The sequence below is a fragment of the Hevea brasiliensis genome, chromosome 13 (assembly GCF_030052815.1).
Source record: "Hevea brasiliensis isolate MT/VB/25A 57/8 chromosome 13, ASM3005281v1, whole genome shotgun sequence".
Taxonomy (NCBI): domain Eukaryota; kingdom Viridiplantae; phylum Streptophyta; class Magnoliopsida; order Malpighiales; family Euphorbiaceae; genus Hevea; species Hevea brasiliensis.
The window spans coordinates 81,370,412-81,391,710 of record NC_079505.1 but is presented as its reverse complement, the minus strand read 5'-3'; the positions used below and the strand labels follow the sequence as shown (position 1 = coordinate 81,391,710).

General features: G+C 34.5%; 2 protein-coding genes across 5 annotated transcripts; both read left to right on the top strand.

Annotated features, from left to right (window-relative positions):
* The first annotated feature begins 249 nt into the window (after positions 1-249).
* LOC110664790 (LRR receptor-like serine/threonine-protein kinase FEI 2) lies at positions 250-4,784 on the top strand. 4 transcript variants are annotated; one of them, XM_058132464.1, is made up of 13 exons: positions 250-583; positions 799-934; positions 1,043-1,114; positions 1,232-1,303; positions 1,383-1,454; positions 1,578-1,709; positions 1,825-1,896; positions 2,502-2,608; positions 2,676-2,849; positions 2,928-3,260; positions 3,439-3,690; positions 4,135-4,268; positions 4,397-4,784. In XM_058132464.1, the coding sequence occupies exons 1-13, from the start codon at positions 502-504 to the stop codon at positions 4,619-4,621; spliced, it is 1,863 nt and encodes a 620-aa protein (XP_057988447.1). In that variant the 5' UTR covers positions 250-501; the 3' UTR covers positions 4,622-4,784. The 4 variants fall into 4 exon arrangements, with proteins under 4 accessions (XP_057988447.1, XP_021680347.2, XP_057988448.1 ...); XM_021824655.2 differs by having other exon boundaries at positions 251-583; positions 1,638-1,709; XM_058132465.1 differs by lacking the exon at positions 1,578-1,709 and having other exon boundaries at positions 251-583.
* Positions 4,785-6,532: 1,748 nt separating this feature from the next.
* On the top strand, positions 6,533-7,669 carry LOC110664791 ((-)-isopiperitenol/(-)-carveol dehydrogenase, mitochondrial). Its single transcript, XM_021824656.2, has one exon. The coding sequence runs from the start codon at positions 6,747-6,749 to the stop codon at positions 7,530-7,532; it is 786 nt and encodes a 261-aa protein (XP_021680348.2). The 5' UTR covers positions 6,533-6,746; the 3' UTR covers positions 7,533-7,669.
* The last annotated feature ends 13,630 nt before the right edge of the window (positions 7,670-21,299 follow it).

Below are 21,299 nucleotides of genomic sequence, written 5' to 3'. Positions count from 1 at the left end.
TTTGTGCCTTGAAATCTCTCAAGTTCTCAGACAAGTTTCAATGCACCGCAGACTTTTTGTCAGGTGAAACCAAACACAAAACCTCCTCTTTGACTACCCGATTTCGCTATTCTCTATCAACAATTGACACGTATACATTCCGCGATTTAGTTTCGAATGCCTACTGAGTCCTGACCATAGTGAGTTTCATAATTTTCACCTACATGCGAGAGTATACTTTATTTAAATTTTTTTGGACAACGGCCACTTCTTTCTGCACAACTTCCTATACCACTTTAAAAAAGTCCATCTTTCACTCAGCTCAGTGCTCATAGAAGCTTGGAGAAATGTTTCCCACTCTCTTTTGTGCTTCAAATTATTATTATTACTAGTCTATTTCATCTTTCTTTTCTTCTCTGAGTTCTCTCTAGCTTGCTTTGATACTATTCAGTGAGCAGTGGCTTGCTGCACAAAGAAAACTCTGCCCAGAAATTGAAAGCCTGTTTTGAAGGAGAGATTAAAATGGGTTTCTTTGTTTTGGGCTTTTCTTTAATTTATGTTGCAACCTTTTTCATTGTTTGCTCTCTTGCTCTCACTGAAGACGGTAAGAACCCAATTTCATTTTCGTCTCCTTCGGGGCTCTTTCTTAAACCCGTTTGTCTGCCTAGAAAATGAAGGAAAAACAAACGAGAAAAGGAAAAAAAGCTTCTGATGAGGACTGTGGAGTTTTATTATGTTGAAAATTTTACCACCATGGCAACCAAACGTAGGTTAAGGCTTAGATCTTTTTGCTTTGCTTATTTAATTTTGTTCTTGCAGGTCTGACATTGTTAGAAATCAAGAACACACTGAATGATAGTAGAAACATACTAGGTAACTGGCAAGCTACGGATGAATCTCCCTGCAAATGGACTGGTATATCTTGCCACCCCCATGACCAAAGAGTCAGTTCAATGTATGTTATACTTATCCCGTTTCTCATGTCTCATATTTGACATCTACATTGCCTATTTGAAGTTCTATTCTTTTTGCGTTATTAATTTATTTTCGTTGGGTTCTTCAGAAACCTGCCTTACGTGCAACTGGGGGGGATTATATCTCCTAGTATTGGTAAACTCAGTAGACTGCAAAGGCTGTGAGTTCATTTGTTCAATACCCCATGTCCTCTTTTCTACCTCAAAACTGCCCCGGAAAATGGGCGAAAGCTTAGCCTCCTGCTAAATTTGCTCTTTTTCCTTTTTTGGATTAATAGGGCACTTCACCAAAACAGTTTACATGGGATCATTCCTAATGAAATCACAAAGTGTACTGAGCTCAGAGCAGTGTAAGGAAAAATGGGGATTCCTCTTTTCTTTTTTATTCAATGTTTACATTGTCCCTCATATGCAATGGACTATTTTTAGGTACTTGATGGCTAATTATCTCCAAGGAGGCATTCCATCAGATATTGGAAATCTCTCTCATCTCACTATACTGTAAGTTCTTTGATTCTTTCTTCTTTTGCTTGAATTCTCAATGCTGATATGTTTATACTGTATTGATAATTTAACCAATATATTTTCCCCGTGGACAATTATATGATTTGGTTCTCACCGAAGCTGTCATTTTTATCCTTTGCTTACTTCTGGAAATTCTCGACTATCAACCACTGAATTTAGGGACTTGTCAAGCAATATGCTAAGAGGTGCTATACCTTCATCTATTGCCCGTCTTACAGGTTTGCGTCACCTGTAAGTTCATATAGAGTTGTTGCTATTTAAATTGAAAATATTGAATTTGGGATTTCTTGCATCGGCAGTGAAATCATATGCTGTGTTAACTCTCTCCTCTTTTACTGCTGTTCAGGAATTTGTCCACCAACTTTTTCTCTGGTGAAATCCCAGATTTTGGAGCTCTAAGCACTTTTGGGAACGGCTCGTAAGTGCTCATAATGACACTGATCAATTTCAAGTCTATGCCTGGTACAATATTTGATTTCATAAATAATAACATATACACGGACTGGCATATTGGGTATCTTATACTTTGTAGTGCGCTGACATGTATGATGTAAATAATCTTAACCTTGCTCATTCTGAATTACAACAGCTTTATTGAAACACATTGAAAAAAAAAAAAACTGTTTTGCTTTTAAGGGGAAACATCATAAAGTGATATAATGCCTGCTTGTAGGGGATTCCTACGTATCCATTATATTTGACTTCTCATGTGTAGGTTTGGGGGGATAACAGAACCACATGGCACTTGGTTTGGTTGTCATCTTGCCAATAGAAGTAGCGTGCTTATAGGTGCAAGTGATATGCGGTGGTGTTCTTTAACATTAAAACCAATATAGACAGATGATTAAAAAAATTTAGGACTTTGAGAAATGGTATGCTCGACACTTTATGTCAGCATCTCTGCATACTTACGTGAGGCAAGAACATATTCATGAACATGTGTTTCATTGCTGAGCCACCTTTCTTTCTCTTTCATAGTCCATCCCCGTGAGCTTTTTCTGAATTCTGCCTGCTTGTGGTTAGGTTTATTGGCAATTTAGATCTTTGTGGTAGACAAGTGCACAAGCCATGTCGAACCTCAATGGGATTTCCTGCAGTGCTTCCACATGCTGCAAGTGATGAAGCAGCAGGCAAGTTCCTTACTACATTTTCTGGGACTACCAACTGTGAGTAAATTAATACTGGGGATTTTTGCAGTTCCTGCAAAACGATCCTCTCATTACATCAAAGGGGTGCTTATTGGTGTTATGGCCACAATGGCCCTTACACTAGCTGTGCTTCTTGCATTCCTCTGGATTTGCCTGTTTTCAAAGAAGGAAAGAGCTGCTGAGAAATACACAGAAGTCAAAAAGCAAGTTGATCAAGAAGCAAGTAAGCACAATGTCCCTTCAAATTTTAACATTTTCTATTTTCACCTTTTGTTGTTACTGATTCTTTCATTTTCAAAAGGTGCAAAGCTTATTACTTTCCATGGTGACCTGCCTTATCCTTCATGTGAGATCGTAGAAAAGCTAGAGTCTCTTGATCAGGAGGATGTTGTAGGGTCAGGAGGATTTGGTACTGTATACCGGATGGTGATGAATGATTGTGGAACATTTGCTGTTAAAAGGATTGACCGGAGTCGGGAAGGATTTGATCAAGTATTTGAGAGGGAGTTAGAGATCTTGGGTAGCATTAATCACATAAATTTAGTGAATCTGAGGGGTTACTGCAGGCTTCCAATGACAAAACTTCTCATCTATGATTATCTAGCCATGGGCAGTTTAGATGACATTTTGCATGGTATGCTTCATTATTTGTTATTCAGTATAGTGGTTTATGATTTTTAAGACAATCTTTTGAGGATTTGCAATATGCCACTCTCATCCATAAAAATGCAGCGTATATGTTGATCTAAGAAATTTAATCTGATTTTTTTAAAAAAATTTCCTTTGTTTTTGTGTTCATACTCCCTTTTCAGAATGTAGCCAAGAACAACCATTAAATTGGAGTGCTCGTTTAAGAATTGCTTTAGGTTCTGCAAGAGGCCTTGCGTACTTGCACCATGATTGCAGCCCAAAGATAGTCCATCGTGACATAAAATCCAGCAATATTCTCCTTGATGAAAATTTGGAGCCACGTGTCTCTGACTTTGGTCTTGCCAAACTTTTGGTGGATGAGGATGCCCATGTCACGACTGTAGTTGCTGGCACTTTTGGTTATTTGGCACCTGGTGTGTTTTGCTCCTTTTTATTCATCTCCAAATTCCAAAATGTTTCAGCTGGAATTTTTATGCAGCTTTCTATTCTATTTTTCATAAATAAAGCTTATAGATCTGAGATATGGTAATAGTTAATGTAATATTGCCTTGTTATACCTGAAATCTGTTAGGCTGTTTACAAAATTCTTTTACGTGATTACTGAGTAGAAGACCAATTGCAATATTAGAAAACATCAGAAAAATGATGTATATCAGAAAACATCAGGGGAGGGAATATGAACGCTAAACAGATTATGGGTCCTGCTGAAACTTAGCTAACTTAAGCTTCAACTCTGTCACTGTCCTAATTAAAGAAGTGTATTAATTCTTGATATTGTAAGAATGTGTCCTACAAATTTCCTAAGAATAGCACTTATATCCTATTTGATTGATTGCCACTGTTTATTATTAAAACAGAGTATCTACAAAGTGGGAGGGCCACTGAAAAGTCGGATGTCTATAGCTTTGGAGTTCTCTTGCTAGAGATTGTAACCGGAAAAAGACCTACTGATCCAGCTTTTGTAAAGAGAGGCTTAAATGTCGTTGGTTGGGTAAGCACTTCAAAGATTTCCCCCACCCCCTTCCATACTTTGTTCTGATCAGATAATGTGCTAGAGGACTGGCTGGCTTGTTATTTATTTTATACAACACCCTATAATGCTTGTTTCAACTTGTGCAGATGAACACACTATTAAGAGAGAATCGGTTGGAAGATGTGGTAGATAAAAGGTGCACTGATGGAAATATGGAGACTGTGGAAGTCATTCTTGAAATAGCGGCAAGATGCACTGATGCGAACCCTGATGATCGGCCAACAATGAACCAGGTATTGCAGTTGTTAGAGCAAGAGGTCATGTCTCCTTGTCCAAGTGAAATCTACGAGACTCATTCAGATTATTCTTGAATCACATAAAGCATTCAGTGTGTCACAGCTACCGAATATTTATCCATCCAGCTAGATGTATTTATTACATCCTCAACAAAGTTGTGATATTATGCCTGTCCCTATAATTGGGGCCTGTAAATTCTTTCCATGCAAATGCTGGATTTCCATTTTGTTTTGCACCTCTTGAATTTCCATGTTTGCTTTCATTTCTACTTCAAGTTGAATGAAGTCAATAAACAATTCTACAAGCTGATGTATAGCCATAATCTCACAAACATAAGAAGTAAGAAGACACAATGTGACGGCTAATACAATTCAACTCAACTAAGTTTTCATCCCAAAAATTTGGGGTCGAATATATGAATTCTCTTTCTTCACTTTAATTTAGGTTAAATCCTCGAAAATGTGTAATACTGCTAAGTCATGTTGTACTACTCTCATTCTTCTTTTCTTTCTATCATCTATCCTAATTTGCTGTACTTGTCTAACTGGAGCCTCCGTATGTCTACGCTTCACATGACCAAACTACCTTAATCTCTTTTATCTCAGTTTATCCTCAATTGGCACCATTCTTATCATTTCTCTAATACTCTCATTACGGACTTTATCTAGTCTAGTATGGTCACTCATCCACCTTAACATTCTCATCTCCGTAACTCTTATCTTAGACACACACGACTCCTTTAATGTCCAATAGTCACTGCCATATAACATGGCCAGTCGTATGGCTGTACAGTAAAATTTTCCTTTAAACTTATTGGAAATCTTGCGATCACATAAAACTCCCGTAACACGTCTCCACTTCAACCATTCGGCTTTAATCCTATGACAAATATCTTCTTCACATCCTCTATTTACTTAAAAGACTGAGCCGATATATTTAAAGTGATTACTTTGAGACAGTAACACTCCATCTAAACTAATTCCTTCCCTATCACCAGTTCGGCCTTCACTGAATTTGTAATGTATGTATTCTGTTTTTGTTCTATTTAACTTAAAGCTTTTTGACTCTAAAGTACTTCTCTAAAGCTCTAGCTTTTTATTGATTCTTTCTCGTGTCTCATTTATCAGAACTATATCATCTGCAAACATCATGCACCACTCTTATATATGTTACTCCAATTCACCACTCTTATTTATGTTATGCCAATTCATCTAAAACTAATGTAAAAAGGTAAAGCTTATAGCTGAACCTTGATGTAATCTAATTGAGATTAAAAAATCTCTCGTGTCTCCTCTTATTGTGCGCATAATAATAATTACTTATATGTACTTAATAAATTTTTTTTTGTTTTCAGAGTTGTCTAATTATGTAATAGTGAATCGGTACGTTGATGAGTAACTACACCCTATGCATCTGGATTTTAGGCATGATTTATTATTCCGTACCTCTACATAATTGGTCCTTGTATGATTCTCTTTGATAACGACAGAACAGTGGACACCAATAATGGTGGCTTTTTCCATCTGATTACAATGACTAGAGCTGAATAGGATGACTATCCGTTTGATTTGATTGATTTTTTTTTCTCACCATTTTTCAAACTTTTTTTTAATAATGTTTAAAACAATCACTTTGAATATATTAATTAGAATTCTTTTTTTTTGGTCGAAATAATTTTAGAGTAATTTTACAATAATCAAACAATTTTTTAAAACTTTTCAATGTTGTTTCAAATGATATTTAAAAAAAAAGTAAAATTAGAATCACAATTCTAAATATGCTATTCATCTGTTGGGCTGTCAAATCATCTGACTTGTATGTGTACAGTAAGATCAGACGGCACTGTGTTTAGGAAGGAAGGAAGGAAGGAAAGAAGTCGGTGAGGAGTGGATTGAGAGGGATGAAAAATGAAAATTTTTTATTATTATTTTTAATTGATTAAAAAAGTCATTCTAAATTTAAATTTAAATCCCCTATTCTCGGGTTAGGATGAAAAATTTTCACCCAACCAAACAAGGAAAGTTGAAGTTGAACCTTCCTTCACCTTCTTTCCTCCCTGCCTTTTCATCCTTCCGCTTTTTCTGCAAACAAACACTACCTTAAAGTTGGCCATGATAAAGAGCTTCCCTTGCCTTGAAAGACCAGGCTTTAGATCCTTTTCTGCAAGTCTACTCCCATTTTCATTCTGCCAAGTGCTAAATGGCTCATACCACAGCCTCCATCAATAAGCTTCACGACAAAGTGGCCATCATCACCGGTGGCGCAAGCGGCATCGGGGAGGCCACAGCTCTTCTCTTTGCCGAGCACGGCGCACGTGCAGTCGTGATCGCCGATGTCCAGGACGAAAAAGGACAAAAACTGGCTGAAACCATCGGTAACCTCCACTCCACCTATATCCACTGCGATGTAACGGATGAGAACCAAGTCAAATCTCTCGTGGAATCCACCGTCGAGCTGTATGGTCACCTCGATGTCATGTTCTGCAACGCGGGTACCGCCAGCACTTGCACTCAGACCGTCCTGGACTTTGACATCGCTGCCTATGAGAAACTCTTTGCCGTGAACGTGGGTGGCGTCGCAGCAAGTCTAAAGCACGCAGCGCGGGCGATGGTGGAGGGAGGAGTAAAGGGTAGCATCATATGCACAGCGAGCATTGCGGCGAGGACAGGCGGAGACAGGGCCACGGATTATGCGATGTCCAAGTGTGCGTTGTTGGGGTTGGCGAGGTCGGCGAGTATGCAGCTGGGTGAGCATGGGATAAGAGTGAACTGCGTGTCGCCGGGGCCGGTGGCGACGCCTCTGCTGTCTAATATGATGGGGATGGGAATGGATGAGGCGGAGAAGGCTTTTGAATCGAGTTATTGGTTGAAAGGTGTGATGAAGGTGAAGCATGTAGCGGATGCTGTGTTGTTTCTTGCTTGTGAGGATTCTGAGTTTATCACCGGCCATAATTTGGTTGTAGATGGTGGATTTAAATTTTCATAGTGAAATATACTTGTTATGAATATCTTGGTAGAAGAAAAATAAGAATTTCGTTTGCTATTATCATCTGCCATGGATAAAACTGTGTCCAGTAATCTTTACAAGAAGTTAATTAGCATATATATTTCTTTGATTGTTAATTAGCTCAAGAGTTTTTATATATGCCACACTGATAGACACTGATCTTGGTAGTAGAACTGTTATTATTGCTATGCTTGTATGGTTCAGGAATAGTCTAGACTCGTAATATGCTTCTCTTCTGATTTTTGTCGACCATAATAAAATTCAAAATTCATGTTTGGTGCTTGAATGATAAGAATTAAAAATCTTTACGAAATTGAAGATAATAAACACCTAACAAATTGTTCCCATATCTTCATCCATCTTCGAGAGATGCTCACTCTGGGATGGCAAATTATTATTTTTACACCCCTTGAGGACCTTATCTCGAACCATTGTTGTTACCTCCCAAATATCTCTAGCTAGCAAGATATATTGACCCAAAGTTTTGGATCAAAAAAATTGGGCGTGTATCTTCTTGACAGCTCGAAGATATGCCTACAGCATGCCTATATTCTCATCAATCTTTCTCTCAGCCAAAGACATAGACTTGGATCCTGCAGACTCATCAGCATCCCTGGAATCGAAGAATAAATATTTCCGAGCTGGAATCAAGTTGGCTCTGTGCGTTGGCCACGCACTAGTTCTGTCATCAAGAATAAGATTTGCCTTTTCCTGCCCCAACACCTCATCAGGATCCTTTTGCTCCATTTGAGTGCTGTAATTAATCTTGAAATGAAGTATCTATTTCAGGACCATGTTTGCTTAGTCTTAAATGGCAGGCCATAACCATCGTGCACATTCTACCCACAGGCAGTGCGTATTAGCTAATGTGAAGACGAATTGTCGCATTCCATTGCTTCTCCTTGAGGATAATTGCTTGCGTTTTGAATTGAGGACTGAATAGAACACAAACTGAGATCACCTGCTTGTATTTCAGCTGGTTTCCAGCTTTTAATAATTGTTTCATGCGAATTAAAATTATCATCAGAATTTGAGTCCAGAATTGCATCAAGATACGCGACGAACTCATCATGATCATCGAAGCTAACAGAACCGTCCCCAGAACACATTGTTAGTGTAAATTGTACAAAAGAAGTGTCCACAATGAAGAGAAGAAATATAAATCTTATACCACCAAATAATTTGACTGTGAAAGATAAAAATATAGTCGATAATTAATAAACACATTAAAAATTTTTGCCTAAATTCGACTGCATGCAAATTAAGTGTGACCTACACATACAAAATAAATATTTTCTATTAACGAAAATTTTGTAATTATTGTACATGGTTATCATTATTTTTTGTCTTGTATTTAATTTTTAATTATATTTCATATATTTTTCAATATTCATATTTAAAAATAATTTAAAATAAATTTACTCATACCAATTAAATTTTTTCTGCATATATTTTAAAAAATAAATTTTAATTTTTGCATTGAGTCAAAGTAAAAAAATAATAAAATGGCATTCATAAACGATGAAATTAAATAGTATTTTAAAATTTTACTCTCTTGAATTGCGTTTATTTTTTTAAATATTTAAATTTTATGCTTTGTATAATAATTAGTAATTTATTTTACATATTTAATTTAAACTATTCTATTATTTAAATATTTATTAACATTACTCTATCTTATTTTTTATGACCTATTTTATCTACTTCAAAATGTCACGACCCAACCTATGGGCCGGATCGGCACTAGGACCTAGGCCGGCATAAAGCCCCCGAGGCCCCTAGTAAGCCTTACTGTTCTCAAATCCATAACCAAGGCTCAACATGTAAATGAAATAAAATAAAATAAAATATTTTTATTCTGGTCAACCCAACCCGATAGCTATCAAAAACTGAAATAAGGGGAGCCTCGCTCAATCCTGTTACCTCATTTACAAACTGTTTAAATACCATACAAATCTTCATTTATTAGTCTCAAAATTTTAAATTGACACAATTTCTAACAAGGTCCACACTATTACTAACACATGCGGAGTTCTAGATTTTAAATTTAGAAAAGATAGTAAAACAATTAAATAATCGACGTTAAACCTGCGAGGAAGAAAATAGGTTGCTCTGTAAAATAACTCCTCCTGTTGCCTGGAAAAATATTGAACGGGAGTAAGCGTTCGACTCAGAGAGTAAAATATCAATTTTAACCATAATCTCTGTAACTATCTAAAGCTAATGCACCCTGTAGAGTGAAATGCAACATCAGCAATATTTTCACATCATAACAGCAAAAATGTAATTTGGAGCACTCACACACCCAATAATAGCAATCATAATATATGGGAGCTGATCCCCTATACAGCTCTCTTAAATCCAACCTGTGCCAGTGAAGAACTCAGCTCGGACTTCCACTTAATAACCAAATCGGGGTCCCAGCGAAGAACTCAAGCCATGACTACCCCCGAAGGACCGGGTCCCAGCGAAGATCTCAAGCCGTGTCTACCCGTTCTATCCATAGTCCACACCACATCACACGCACGCTAACGCACGCACACTGCTCCAAATTACCACGACAACATCCATGGCACTTTAACAGTTATGAATGCAACATAAATCGTGCCTAGAGTTTAACTACATAGATATATGCATATAAGTGATGCATGGGCATACTTGAACATATAATAATATTGAAATTACAATTAAAATTAATATTTTACTCACAGTGCACCGATGACTATTGTGACGGCTGGATGCAGAAAAATAGCTGACCTCGATTACATTATAATTAAATTATAAATTTATTAGTACTAAGTTAGAATAAAACTCTAAAGAGGCAATAGACAGCCTAATTTATGCCGAAAATCTGGCAGAGTTTCCCTTATACCTGAAACCTACCCAAAAAGGCTCAAATAACACTTTTAAATTCAACTCATATCTCATTATCATTATATGGCCCCTCCTGGGCCCTCCAAACCAAGCAATACTCAAAACCTTAAAAATTACATTTTAGTCCCTATAATTGACATTTTGTAAAAATATACTCAAACAAGCTCTAAAAATTCTAAAATTTTGCCCCGCGGTCCTTAATAATATTATAAGGCTATTGCAAAATAAATTGTAATTTTCTAATCACCCATGAATATTTTACTCAAAAATATCACTCAATTTCATAAGTTTCCAACAGCTAACATATTCTTAATTCAACGCAATTTAATATTTACATATTTAAACCTCCATCCTTAAGCTTCAACCAATCATATAAAATTTAAATATCTTAATTTCAAATAATCTTATATGCCCATATGCTAAAAATCTAACTAAAATCCATCTATATTTCTCAAAAATATTCTACAATCATTCAAAAATTCAACAAATACCATAGAATATCTCTAAATAATTTTACTTTCATCATATATTTTTCTTAGAATTTTTCTCCAATTTTTCCTGTTTAAGAAACACTGTATTTATGCTCCACAGACAGAGAAATAATAAAAATTGTCTTACCCGAAGTTTATCTGTGTCTCAAAAATTTCAAAAATTTATGAGGAAGCCTCTGGAAGTTGAATCATCTCCATAGCCCGCTGAAGCCACCGCCGGAGCCACCGCGCACGGTGGCCGGCCGCTGGTTGCCGGCAACATTTGCCGGATCTGATCATACCATCATGTTCCTCTCCTCTTCCTCAGTCCATAGGTGATCTCGGATCGTCGATCCAACGGTCGGATCATCCTAGATCTGACGAAAAAGCTCGAAAAACCCGAAACTTCTCTCCTCCATATCTCACTCATCCGACCTCCATTTGCTGCAAAATTGGTATCAAAAGAAAGCTCTCGGAACAAGCTTTCCAACGCCACCTGAATCGCCTCGATCGGACGTCGGATGAAGCCGGAATCGCGCCGGAAAGTCGCTGCCCACTGTGCACACGTTTTCTCTCTCTTCTCCCTCTCTTGCCGCCGTTTCTGGTGGTTCTGGCCGTCGCCGGCCAGGTGGGGAGTCGCTTGGGAGGTCGCTGCCCGGTCACCGGAAAAAGAAAGAAGAAGAAGAGAGGGAAGGAGAGGAGAGAAGAGAGAATAGGGGGGGGGGGGTTTTCCTCCTCCCGATTTTCAACCTTTTTTTTTTTTAATAAAAAGCTGGCTGTGACAGTGGAAATCCACTGTCACACGCCAAAAGTCCCATCTTCATTTTTTTTTTCTGGTTGTTACAAAAAAAATAATAAAATGGCATTCATAAACGATGAAATTAAATAGTATTTTAAAATTTTACTCTCTTGAATTGCGTTTATTTTTTTATATATTTAAATTTTATGCTTTGTATAATAATTAGTAATTTATTTTACATATTTAATTTAAACTATTCTATTATTTAAATATTTATTAACATTACTCTATCTTATTTTTTATGACCTATTTTATCTACTTCAAAATTATATTAACTAAATATAACATGTTGTAAATTTATAAAGAATAAAAGAAAATGATATTAACAACAATTATGTAAATGTAAAAAGATTATAAAATAATGATTATTTTTTATTTTTAATTTTCTTTGCGAAGGAATGGTTAAAATTTTAAATTAATTTTAGGTTAATTATAATATATAATAATTCTTATGAATATAAGAAATCAATTTCTTCTATTAATACAGGAAAGAACAAAATTTAAAACGAATTAAATTTAGATTTTTTATATAATTAAATTTGCCAATAAAAACAATTAAAGAAAATCCTTTTTATATGGGTGAAAATTAATTTATTTATTAAGAAAGGAAAGGAAATAAGTTATGAATTAGTTGAGGAATTTCCTATTAAAAGGGTGAATATTAATTTATTAATTAAGGAAAATCAATTAAAAAAAATAGTTGAGTAATTCCCTATCAATGTGAGTGTCACGACCCAACCTATGGGCCGGACCGGCACTAGGACCTGGGCCAGCCTAAAGCCCCCGAGGCCCGTAGTAAGCCTAACTGTTCATTTACCCAATTCTAAGGCCCATTTGGGCCCAATTTCAAGAAAACAAACGGACAGAGTCCGGCCATAAAATGGACTTACCAACGGGGAGTTTTCGACTCACCCGACCTGTAAACACAATAAACAATCCATTGGGGAGCTCAGCTCACCCTCCACATACTCATCAACATAATAATAAACGGGAGCTCAGCTCCCTCATCCAATCCATCAAAATAGACATAGAATATTAAGTTTACAGGTCCAACATGATAATAATATTACAGACCAAATTCAAATAATTACTGCTAACACATGCGGAAATTCTAGGAGTAATTAAAATTACACAAATATTAATAAACAACCTGCGAAGTAGAAAAGCAGGTTAACCCAGAACAAAATATCCTCCTGTGGCCTGTAAAAATTTTTGAACAGGAGTGAGCGTTCGACTCAGAGAGTAAAATATCAATTTTAACCATAATCTCTATAACTATCTAAAACTAATGTACCCTGAACTGTTACCACTGCTGGATCCGTACCCTGGTCTGAACCCTCGGGATTTGTGTCTAAAACCACTCTTCTTATTCCTGCTTCTTCCTCTGTAAGTAGTTTGGCCACCACTATCCGGAGTACCCATGTGGGGAACACCTGAAGAACCCTCCGCTCTATTTTTCTTTGCTCTACCGCTGTCATCCACAGCATAACTAATCTCAATCTGTCTGGCTCGATCAACCACCACATCAAAAGACTGATCAGACATCATGGCCAGGTTCGCATACCTCCTGTCAAGCCCCTTTAGGAATCTTTTCACCTTCATAGTCTCTGTAGATACTGCTGTAGGGGCATATCTGCTCAATTCGAAGTGCAGTAGCATATTCATCTGGACACCGCCATTCTGTCTTAAGGCCTCAAAGGCCCACTGTTTCTGATCTCTGAAGCTTTCTGGCACAAACCGATTGATAAAAAGTTTCACAAACTGAGCCCATGTCAATCCCTCCATCCGAGGTAACACGTAGTCATTCATCCATTGTCTAGGCATAGGCCCCATGACATGCTGCATACACTCTATCAATCTTCTATCAGTCAACTGTAATTCTGTTCCTGCCTGCCTGCAGGAATCCAAAAACCGATATGCATCGTCTGACACATCATAAGTACCAGGCACCAACTTCTTAAAATTTATGATCTGTTTGTAAGATTCCTCTCTTGGTGCGGTGGACTGCTGCTGCTATGGAGGGTGGACCATATACTACGCCATCATGTCGATGGTTCTCTGCAGACCAGCTAGAGTAGCTGCCATGGGGTCCATGGGACCCTGTGCCATAAAGGACTGATCCTGTACTGGGGGTGGCTGCTCCTCTACTTGAGCAGCTCTAGGCCTCCTACCCCGCCTCCTCGGGCGGCGCCTCATCTGTCTGCCGACACCTCGTCGGGCACATCCGTTACAGTGCGATGGCGGCTCTCACCTTCTACGCATTTTCCTGAAATTCAGTAGCATTAGCCCACAAAAATTCAAAACTGCTCATTACACAACTCTATAGACTCATATTTACACACAATATATGAAGCAGAAACTAGAAGCAAAGACGACAATGCAAGACGAATATGGACCCCATTTTTTCGCATGTGACACCTAGTAGACTCTTCCCAACACTTTAGACAACTTTTCCCTAAGAATCTGGAGCCTAAGCTCTGATACCACATTTGTCACGACCCAACCTATGGTAGGACCAGACTAGGACACAGGCGACCTAAAGCCCCGAGGCCCGTAGTAAGCCTAACTGTTCATTTACCCAATTCTAAGGCCCATTTGGGCCCAATTTCAAGAAAACAAACGGACAGAGTCCGGCCATAAAATGGACTTACCAACGGGGAGTTTTCGACTCACCCGACCTGTAAACACAATAAACAATCCATTGGGGAGCTAAGCTCACCCTCCACATACTCATCAACATAATAATAAACGGGAGCTCAGCTCCCTCATCCAATCCATCAAAATAGACATAGAATATTAAGTTTACAGGTCCAACATGATAATAATATTACAGACCAAATTCAAATAATTACTGCTAACACATGCGAAAATTCTAGGAGTAATTAAAATTACACAAATATTAATAAACAACCTGCGAAGTAGAAAAGCAGGTTAACCCAGAACAAAATATCCTCCTGTGGCCTGTAAAAATTTTTGAACAGGAGTGAGCGTTCGACTCAGAGAGTAAAATATCAATTTTAACCATAATCTCTATAACTATCTAAAACTAATGTACCCTGTAAAGTGAAATGCAACATCAACATCATTTTCACATCATAACATCAAAAAGGTAATTTGGAGCACTCACGCACCCTGTAGCATCAATCATAACATATGGGAGCTGATCCCTATCTGACTCTCTTAAATCCAACTGGTGCAGTGAAGAACTCAAGCCGGACTTTCGCTTAATAAACCAAATCGAGGGTCCCAGTGAAGAACTCAAGCGTGACTACCCCTCGAAGGATCGGGTCCCAAGAAGAACTCAAGCGTGACTACCCGTCCTATCCATAGTCCACACCACATCACACGCACGCCAACGCATGCTTTGCTCCAAATTACCACAACAACATCATGGCACTTTAACATTTATCAATGCATCACAAATCGTGCCTAGAGTTTAACTACATAAATATATGCATATAAGTGATGCATGGGCATGCTGAACATATAATAATACCGAAATTACAATTAAAATTAATATTTTACTCACAGACTTGACGATGGTCACCGAGTGGGCGGAGGAAGAAAGGCATCGGCTCACGACAATTATATTACAATTATTTAATACAATCGACTCAATACAAACAAAGAAAAAGACCAATTACGTCCTAAGTCGTGCAGAAAATCCAGTGAGTCTCCCTATACCTAGGACCTACCCAACTGCAAAAGGGTTCAAAACACACTTCTATACTCACAATCCATATATCCACAGTTCAATCATATCACACAGCCCCTCCCGCCCATCAAATCGATCATCCATCACAATACGCAAAATTTCAATTTAGTCCTTATTATTGATCATTTTTGCAAAAACTGCCCAAATAAGCTCTAAAAATTATAAAACTTTGCCCCGCAGTCCTTAGCAATATTATTAAGCTATTGCAAAAAGAATCGAAATTTTCTAAGCTACCACGAATATTTTATGGATTTTCAATCCTATTTAAGCACTAGAAAATTACGAAAAGGCAAGGTTCGGGTTTACCTTTGCCGATTCTGACTTCGGGAATGCGCTCGGGACGTCTGACAATGGGGGGCCAGCCAAAACCTCGGTCCAATTCGGAGACTTTTCGTGCAGTGCATCTAGCCCGAATTTTGCGCAGGCCAATCGCCGAATTTCCGCGAATCGAGGATACAAACACGAAGCCCATAACACGGGGTTAGTACATAAATTTTCAGAATTTTCTAAGCTCATTAAATGCTCGGAAAAACATCTGCGAAGTTCCGTGGGACCCATCAAAAGCGGTGTCGAAAAATTCGAAATTTATGTCGTTGAAGCTCTCGGCGAATGGAGCGTCTTTGGTGGCCTCGGTTTTCTCGTGGGATTCACGGTTTTCGAGAAATCTAGCCCAAAAGTCGAAATGGGCTAAAATCTTCCCGAGCAAAAATCGGACAATCCGCTCGATGGATTTCGGCGTTCTTGGTGTCTATGGAAAGCTCTCGCCGAGTAGATGATTTTAGACACAAGACCTAATCCAATTGGTGGCCGGATCGGCCGGATTTGGCCGGGGAAGCTGAGCAGCGAGGGGCTTCGCGCGTTTCGGCGATGTGTGGCGGCCGGTGCATTTCAGTGAGGCGCCGGGGCTATTTGGGTGGTGGCCAGTGGCCGGCGAGTGGAAGGAGAGAGAAACGAGAGAGAGAAGAGGGAAGGGAACGTCGCGCGCGGGAGGAAGAAAAAGAGAAGAGACCGGTCCGATTCGACCGGTCCGATCCGGTCCGGTTCGATTCGGCCGGTTCGATTCGAAATACAAAATTTTGAATTTTTACTCTGCCTCGGGACCGAAAACGAGGTCCAAAAATTTCGAAAAAATTCCATAAAACTCAGAAAAATACGTAGACTCCAAATATATTTTTAGTTTTGCCACGTGGTCTTTAAATTAATTTTTAAAAATCATTAAAGTTTATATTTTCGGAAAATCGAATCCGATTTTTAAAATCCGAAAAATCTCAAAAAAATTCCTAAAATTTAAATAAAATTAAAATACCAAAAATACTCATAAATAATAAAATTTTGGGGTGTTACAGTGAGTATAGATTTGTCATTAATTATTGTGTAAAAGATAATAAATATGAAATTTTGTCATTAATTATTATGTAAAAGATAATAAATATGAAATTTCTTATTAATTTAGAAGTAATTCTTATCATCTATATACTCAATGAATCAATAATTGTCATTTGCATTGTTTTGATAGATCAACTACTTTTTATAACATGTTATGACAATATTTGAAAGGTGAAAATTAATTTATTAACGAGGAAAGGATAATCAATTAAAAAATAATTAAGTGATTTTCTATAAGTAGAGATTTTCATTTATTATTGTATAAAAGGTAACAAATATTTTTTTTTATTAATTTAGAAAGTAATTAATTTTATTATTATTTTGATAGATCTAACTTTTTTATTATAATGTGACTATATATAAATATATATATGTCCATTTTCATGTCAAATTATGTTCAAAGTCTAAAATGGAAAATAATAAAAGTGATTTTATTGATAATTAAATTAAAAATGTTGGTGGAGTTTTGAAATATAAATTAAAAACAAGGACTACATCATTGTAATTTTTAAAATTAAAAACAAAACAATGACACGTTAAAAATATAAATTTTTAAATTATAAAATTTGGAGCGTCTTCATATATATATATATATATATATATATATATATATATATATATATATGTATATACACACACACAGATGATATATATATATATACACACACAGATGATAAACAATTCTAGGCGTGGCTGCCCACCTCACCATCGATTAACTTATAATTAAAAGAAGAAATTGACTTGGTGCATAAAATATGTTTACAAAAAATGAATAAATGAATGCGAAATCTCTACTTTATTCTTGTAATATTTAAGTTTTAAGTTGATTTATTTTTTCCCTAAAATCATTTTCTTCTAAAATCTAATCAAATATAGCCTTTCTCTTCTTTAATCAATAAGTTCATGTCGATCACTCAATTAATCATATGCAACTAAGTGTTCAACTAATCAATAGCTCTTGTTAATTTTTAACTCAATCATAACCTACCAAAAAATTAACTAATAATGTCTAACCACACCAAAAATTTAACCATTCATAATTGATTTCAGTTCAATTTTTTAAAAAATTAATTTGATTTAGTTTTGATTTTTTAAAATTTTAATTTATTTAGTTTGGTTTTAGAGATAAAATAATATTTTCATTTTTTCTTTCCTATTGTGAAAGTCAAATCATATAATTAATTAGGTAATAAATCAAGTAACTATTAATAATTAGATCAATTGATCAAATAACTATTAATTAATTAAATTATAAATCAAGTAACTATAATCAATTATATTATAATCAATTAGAATAATTAATTAAATAACTATTAAAATTATATCAATTAATTAAGAAACTATGATCAAATAAATCATAATCAATTACTGTCTGGTATTTATCAATTAATCAAGTATATTAAAAATTAAGTAATTATGGTCAATTATATCATAATCAATTTTATTAATTGATCAATTACATCGGGGATGAGCATTATTTGGTTTAACCGACCCAACCAAATAATTCAGAAATTCGATTCAATTTTAGTTTTTGAATTTTTTGGATTTTTCAGTTCGATTTTAGAGATAACATAATAATTTTCTTTTTTCCTTTCCTCTTGTAAAAATTTGATTACCTAATCAATTAGATAAATTAATCAAGTAACTATTAATTAATTAGACCATAAATCAAGTAACTATGATCAATTACATCATAATTAATTAGATCAATTCAAATAACTATTAACAATTAGATCAATTAATCAAGTAACTATTAATCAATTATATCTTAAATCAAATAACTATGATCAATTAGAACGTAATCAACTATATCATAATTAATTAGATAATAAATCAAGTAATTATAGTTAATTTCATCATAATCAATTTTATCAATTAATCAATTAGATAAGGATGAGTATTAGTAGGTTCTAACCAAAATAACTAACCGAACTGAATTAATTCATAAATTTGATTTGATGCACTTTTATTTTTGAATTTTTCAATTTACTCAGTTCTATTTTTGAGACAACATAATATTTTCCTTTTTTCTTCCTTTTTATGAAAATTATATCGCCTAATCAATTATATCATAAATCAAGTAATTATGATCAATTAGATTAATTAAATAAGTAATTATTAATAATTATATCAATCAATCAAATAACTATGATCAATTAAATCATAATCAAGTATTATCAGGTATTTTATTAAATAATCAATAATATAGGAGTGAACATTATTCAATTTATACCAAAATAACCTACCAAACTAAATTAATTCGAAAATTTGATTTGATTCAGTTTTTATTTTTGAATTTTTTTATTTATTCAAATCGGTTTTAGAAATAACATAATATTTTTCTCTTTTCTTATCTCTTGTGAAATTCAGATCACCTAACAAATTATATCATAAATCAAGTAACTATGATCAATTATATCATAATCAATTAATCAAGTAATTATTAATAATTAAAATTAATTAGTCAAATAACTATTTAAAATTATATCAATTAATTAACTATTAATCAATTACATCCTAAATAAAGTAACCATTATCAATTAGATCATAATTAGTTACTATTGAGTATTTTATTAGTTAATTAAGTGGATCATAATCAATTAGATAATAAATCAAATAACTATAATTAATTAGATCATAATTAAATATTATAAGGTACTTTACAGATTAATCAAGCTAGTATATCATAATCAATTATATTATAAATCAAATAACCATGATCAATTACTTCATAATTGAGAACTATAAGATATTTTATCAATTAATCAAGTAGATCATAAAACTAATTAATCAAGTAGATCATAACAAATTAGATTATAAAACTAAGTGACTATGATAAATTACATCATAATTAATTACTATTGGGTATTTTATCAATTAATCAACTAGATCATAATCAGTTAGATCTTAAATCAAATAATTATGATCAATTACACTGTAATCGAGTATTATCAGGTGTTTTATCAATTAATCAAATAGACTATAATTAATTAGATTATAAATTAAGTAATTATAATCAATTAGATCATAAATTAATTTTATCAATTAATCAATTAAATATGAGTGAACATTACTTGATTTAGATCGAAATAACTATAGAACCGAATTAATTTGGAAATTTAGTTCGATTTTTATAGAAATTCATTTCTGTTCAGTTTTGATTATTGATTTTTTTTTTTCAATTTAATTTTAAAGACAATATAATATTTTCTTTTTTTTATTCTCTCTTGTGAAAATCAGATCACCTCTCATGGTTATAGAGCTTGAAGAGCATATGAAATGAAAAATATAAATTCGGTTAAAAAAAAAATTTAAGAGACTAAAAATAGATATATGTAGAAAATAAACTCCTACTTGAGATGGGTTATGGAGTTATATCGATTCAAAAAATAGATCGATTAAAAAAAAATCAGCAAACTGAAAAAAATATATGAAGAATCAAGTTATATTATAATATTTGATTCGAAATCCATGACAAAGTAAATCGATTATGTTCGAATATTATCAAATTTGTAACCACTGATTCACTATTTCATATATATTTGATTCATGATCATGTATTTTAACCTTTCTTATAGAAGGGTTATGGAGTTAGATATAAAAATAAGAGATGTCTCGTTATTGATTAAAGTAAGGTGAGTTCTTACAGATTAAAAGAGTAGAATAATATCTGATTGATTAAATAATTAATAAAAAAATATAAGTTAAAAAATTGATGATATTTAATTAAATGATAAATAATAAAAAATAAAAAGTTTTTAAATTTAAATATGAGAAGTTAAATAAACTTATATAATAAAAAAATATTTAAAATTTATTAAAGTAATCAATTTTACTTAAAAGAATAATAGCCGATGCCTATGCGGCTCTTAAAGCAATGGAATGTAAGAAAGTAAGTGCAAATTCAAATCTATGTTAGGTTTTGAGTAGCTTTACTTCTTAAACTGCATTTAAACCACATGCGCTTTAAATCAATAGCGTGTATATGTTAATATATTATTAAAATAATAATAATAATAATAACTAATATAATTCTTGAATTTTAATTGATTTAATACATGAATTATTTATATTTAACTAATTTCAAAATATATTAAAAATATAATGTTTTTTAATATAAAAAATACATTTATATAATTATTAGTAAAAGTAAATGTGAATCGATAACTGGGTAATATCGCCGGCTAACCTGTTCACGTCACGTCATCGGTGGCAAAAGTCATGGTTTGGCTATGATTGAGATTAGATTTAATTCACGTTTGCACAGTGACACAAAAGAGGCATTTCTCATTTCAAAAAAAAAAAAAAAAAAGAGGCATTTCTGAATTTACTTCACGACAAACATATTGCTGCCGACTGCCCACCTGCCTGGCTGCCTGCCCACCACAGAAAAGGCAAACAAAAAGAGAACCACATGCAACTCGCGCGTCTTTGAATGTAACAGCAAACATACCACCTCTGTGTGAGTAGCACGTGTCTCTAGAAAGTGAACTCCTCTTCCA

Coding starts and splice junctions, on each gene's coding strand:
- LOC110664790 (XM_058132464.1), top strand. CDS start 502: ATGGGTTTCTTTGTTTTGGGCTTTTCTTTAATTTATGTTGCAACCTTT. Junction 1,710..1,824: donor CTTACAGGTTTGCGTCACCT/GTAAGTTCATAT, acceptor ACTGCTGTTCAG/GAATTTGTCCACCAACTTTT. Junction 1,897..2,501: donor AGCACTTTTGGGAACGGCTC/GTAAGTGCTCAT, acceptor GCTTGTGGTTAG/GTTTATTGGCAATTTAGATC.
- LOC110664791 (XM_021824656.2), top strand. CDS start 6,747: ATGGCTCATACCACAGCCTCCATCAATAAGCTTCACGACAAAGTGGCC.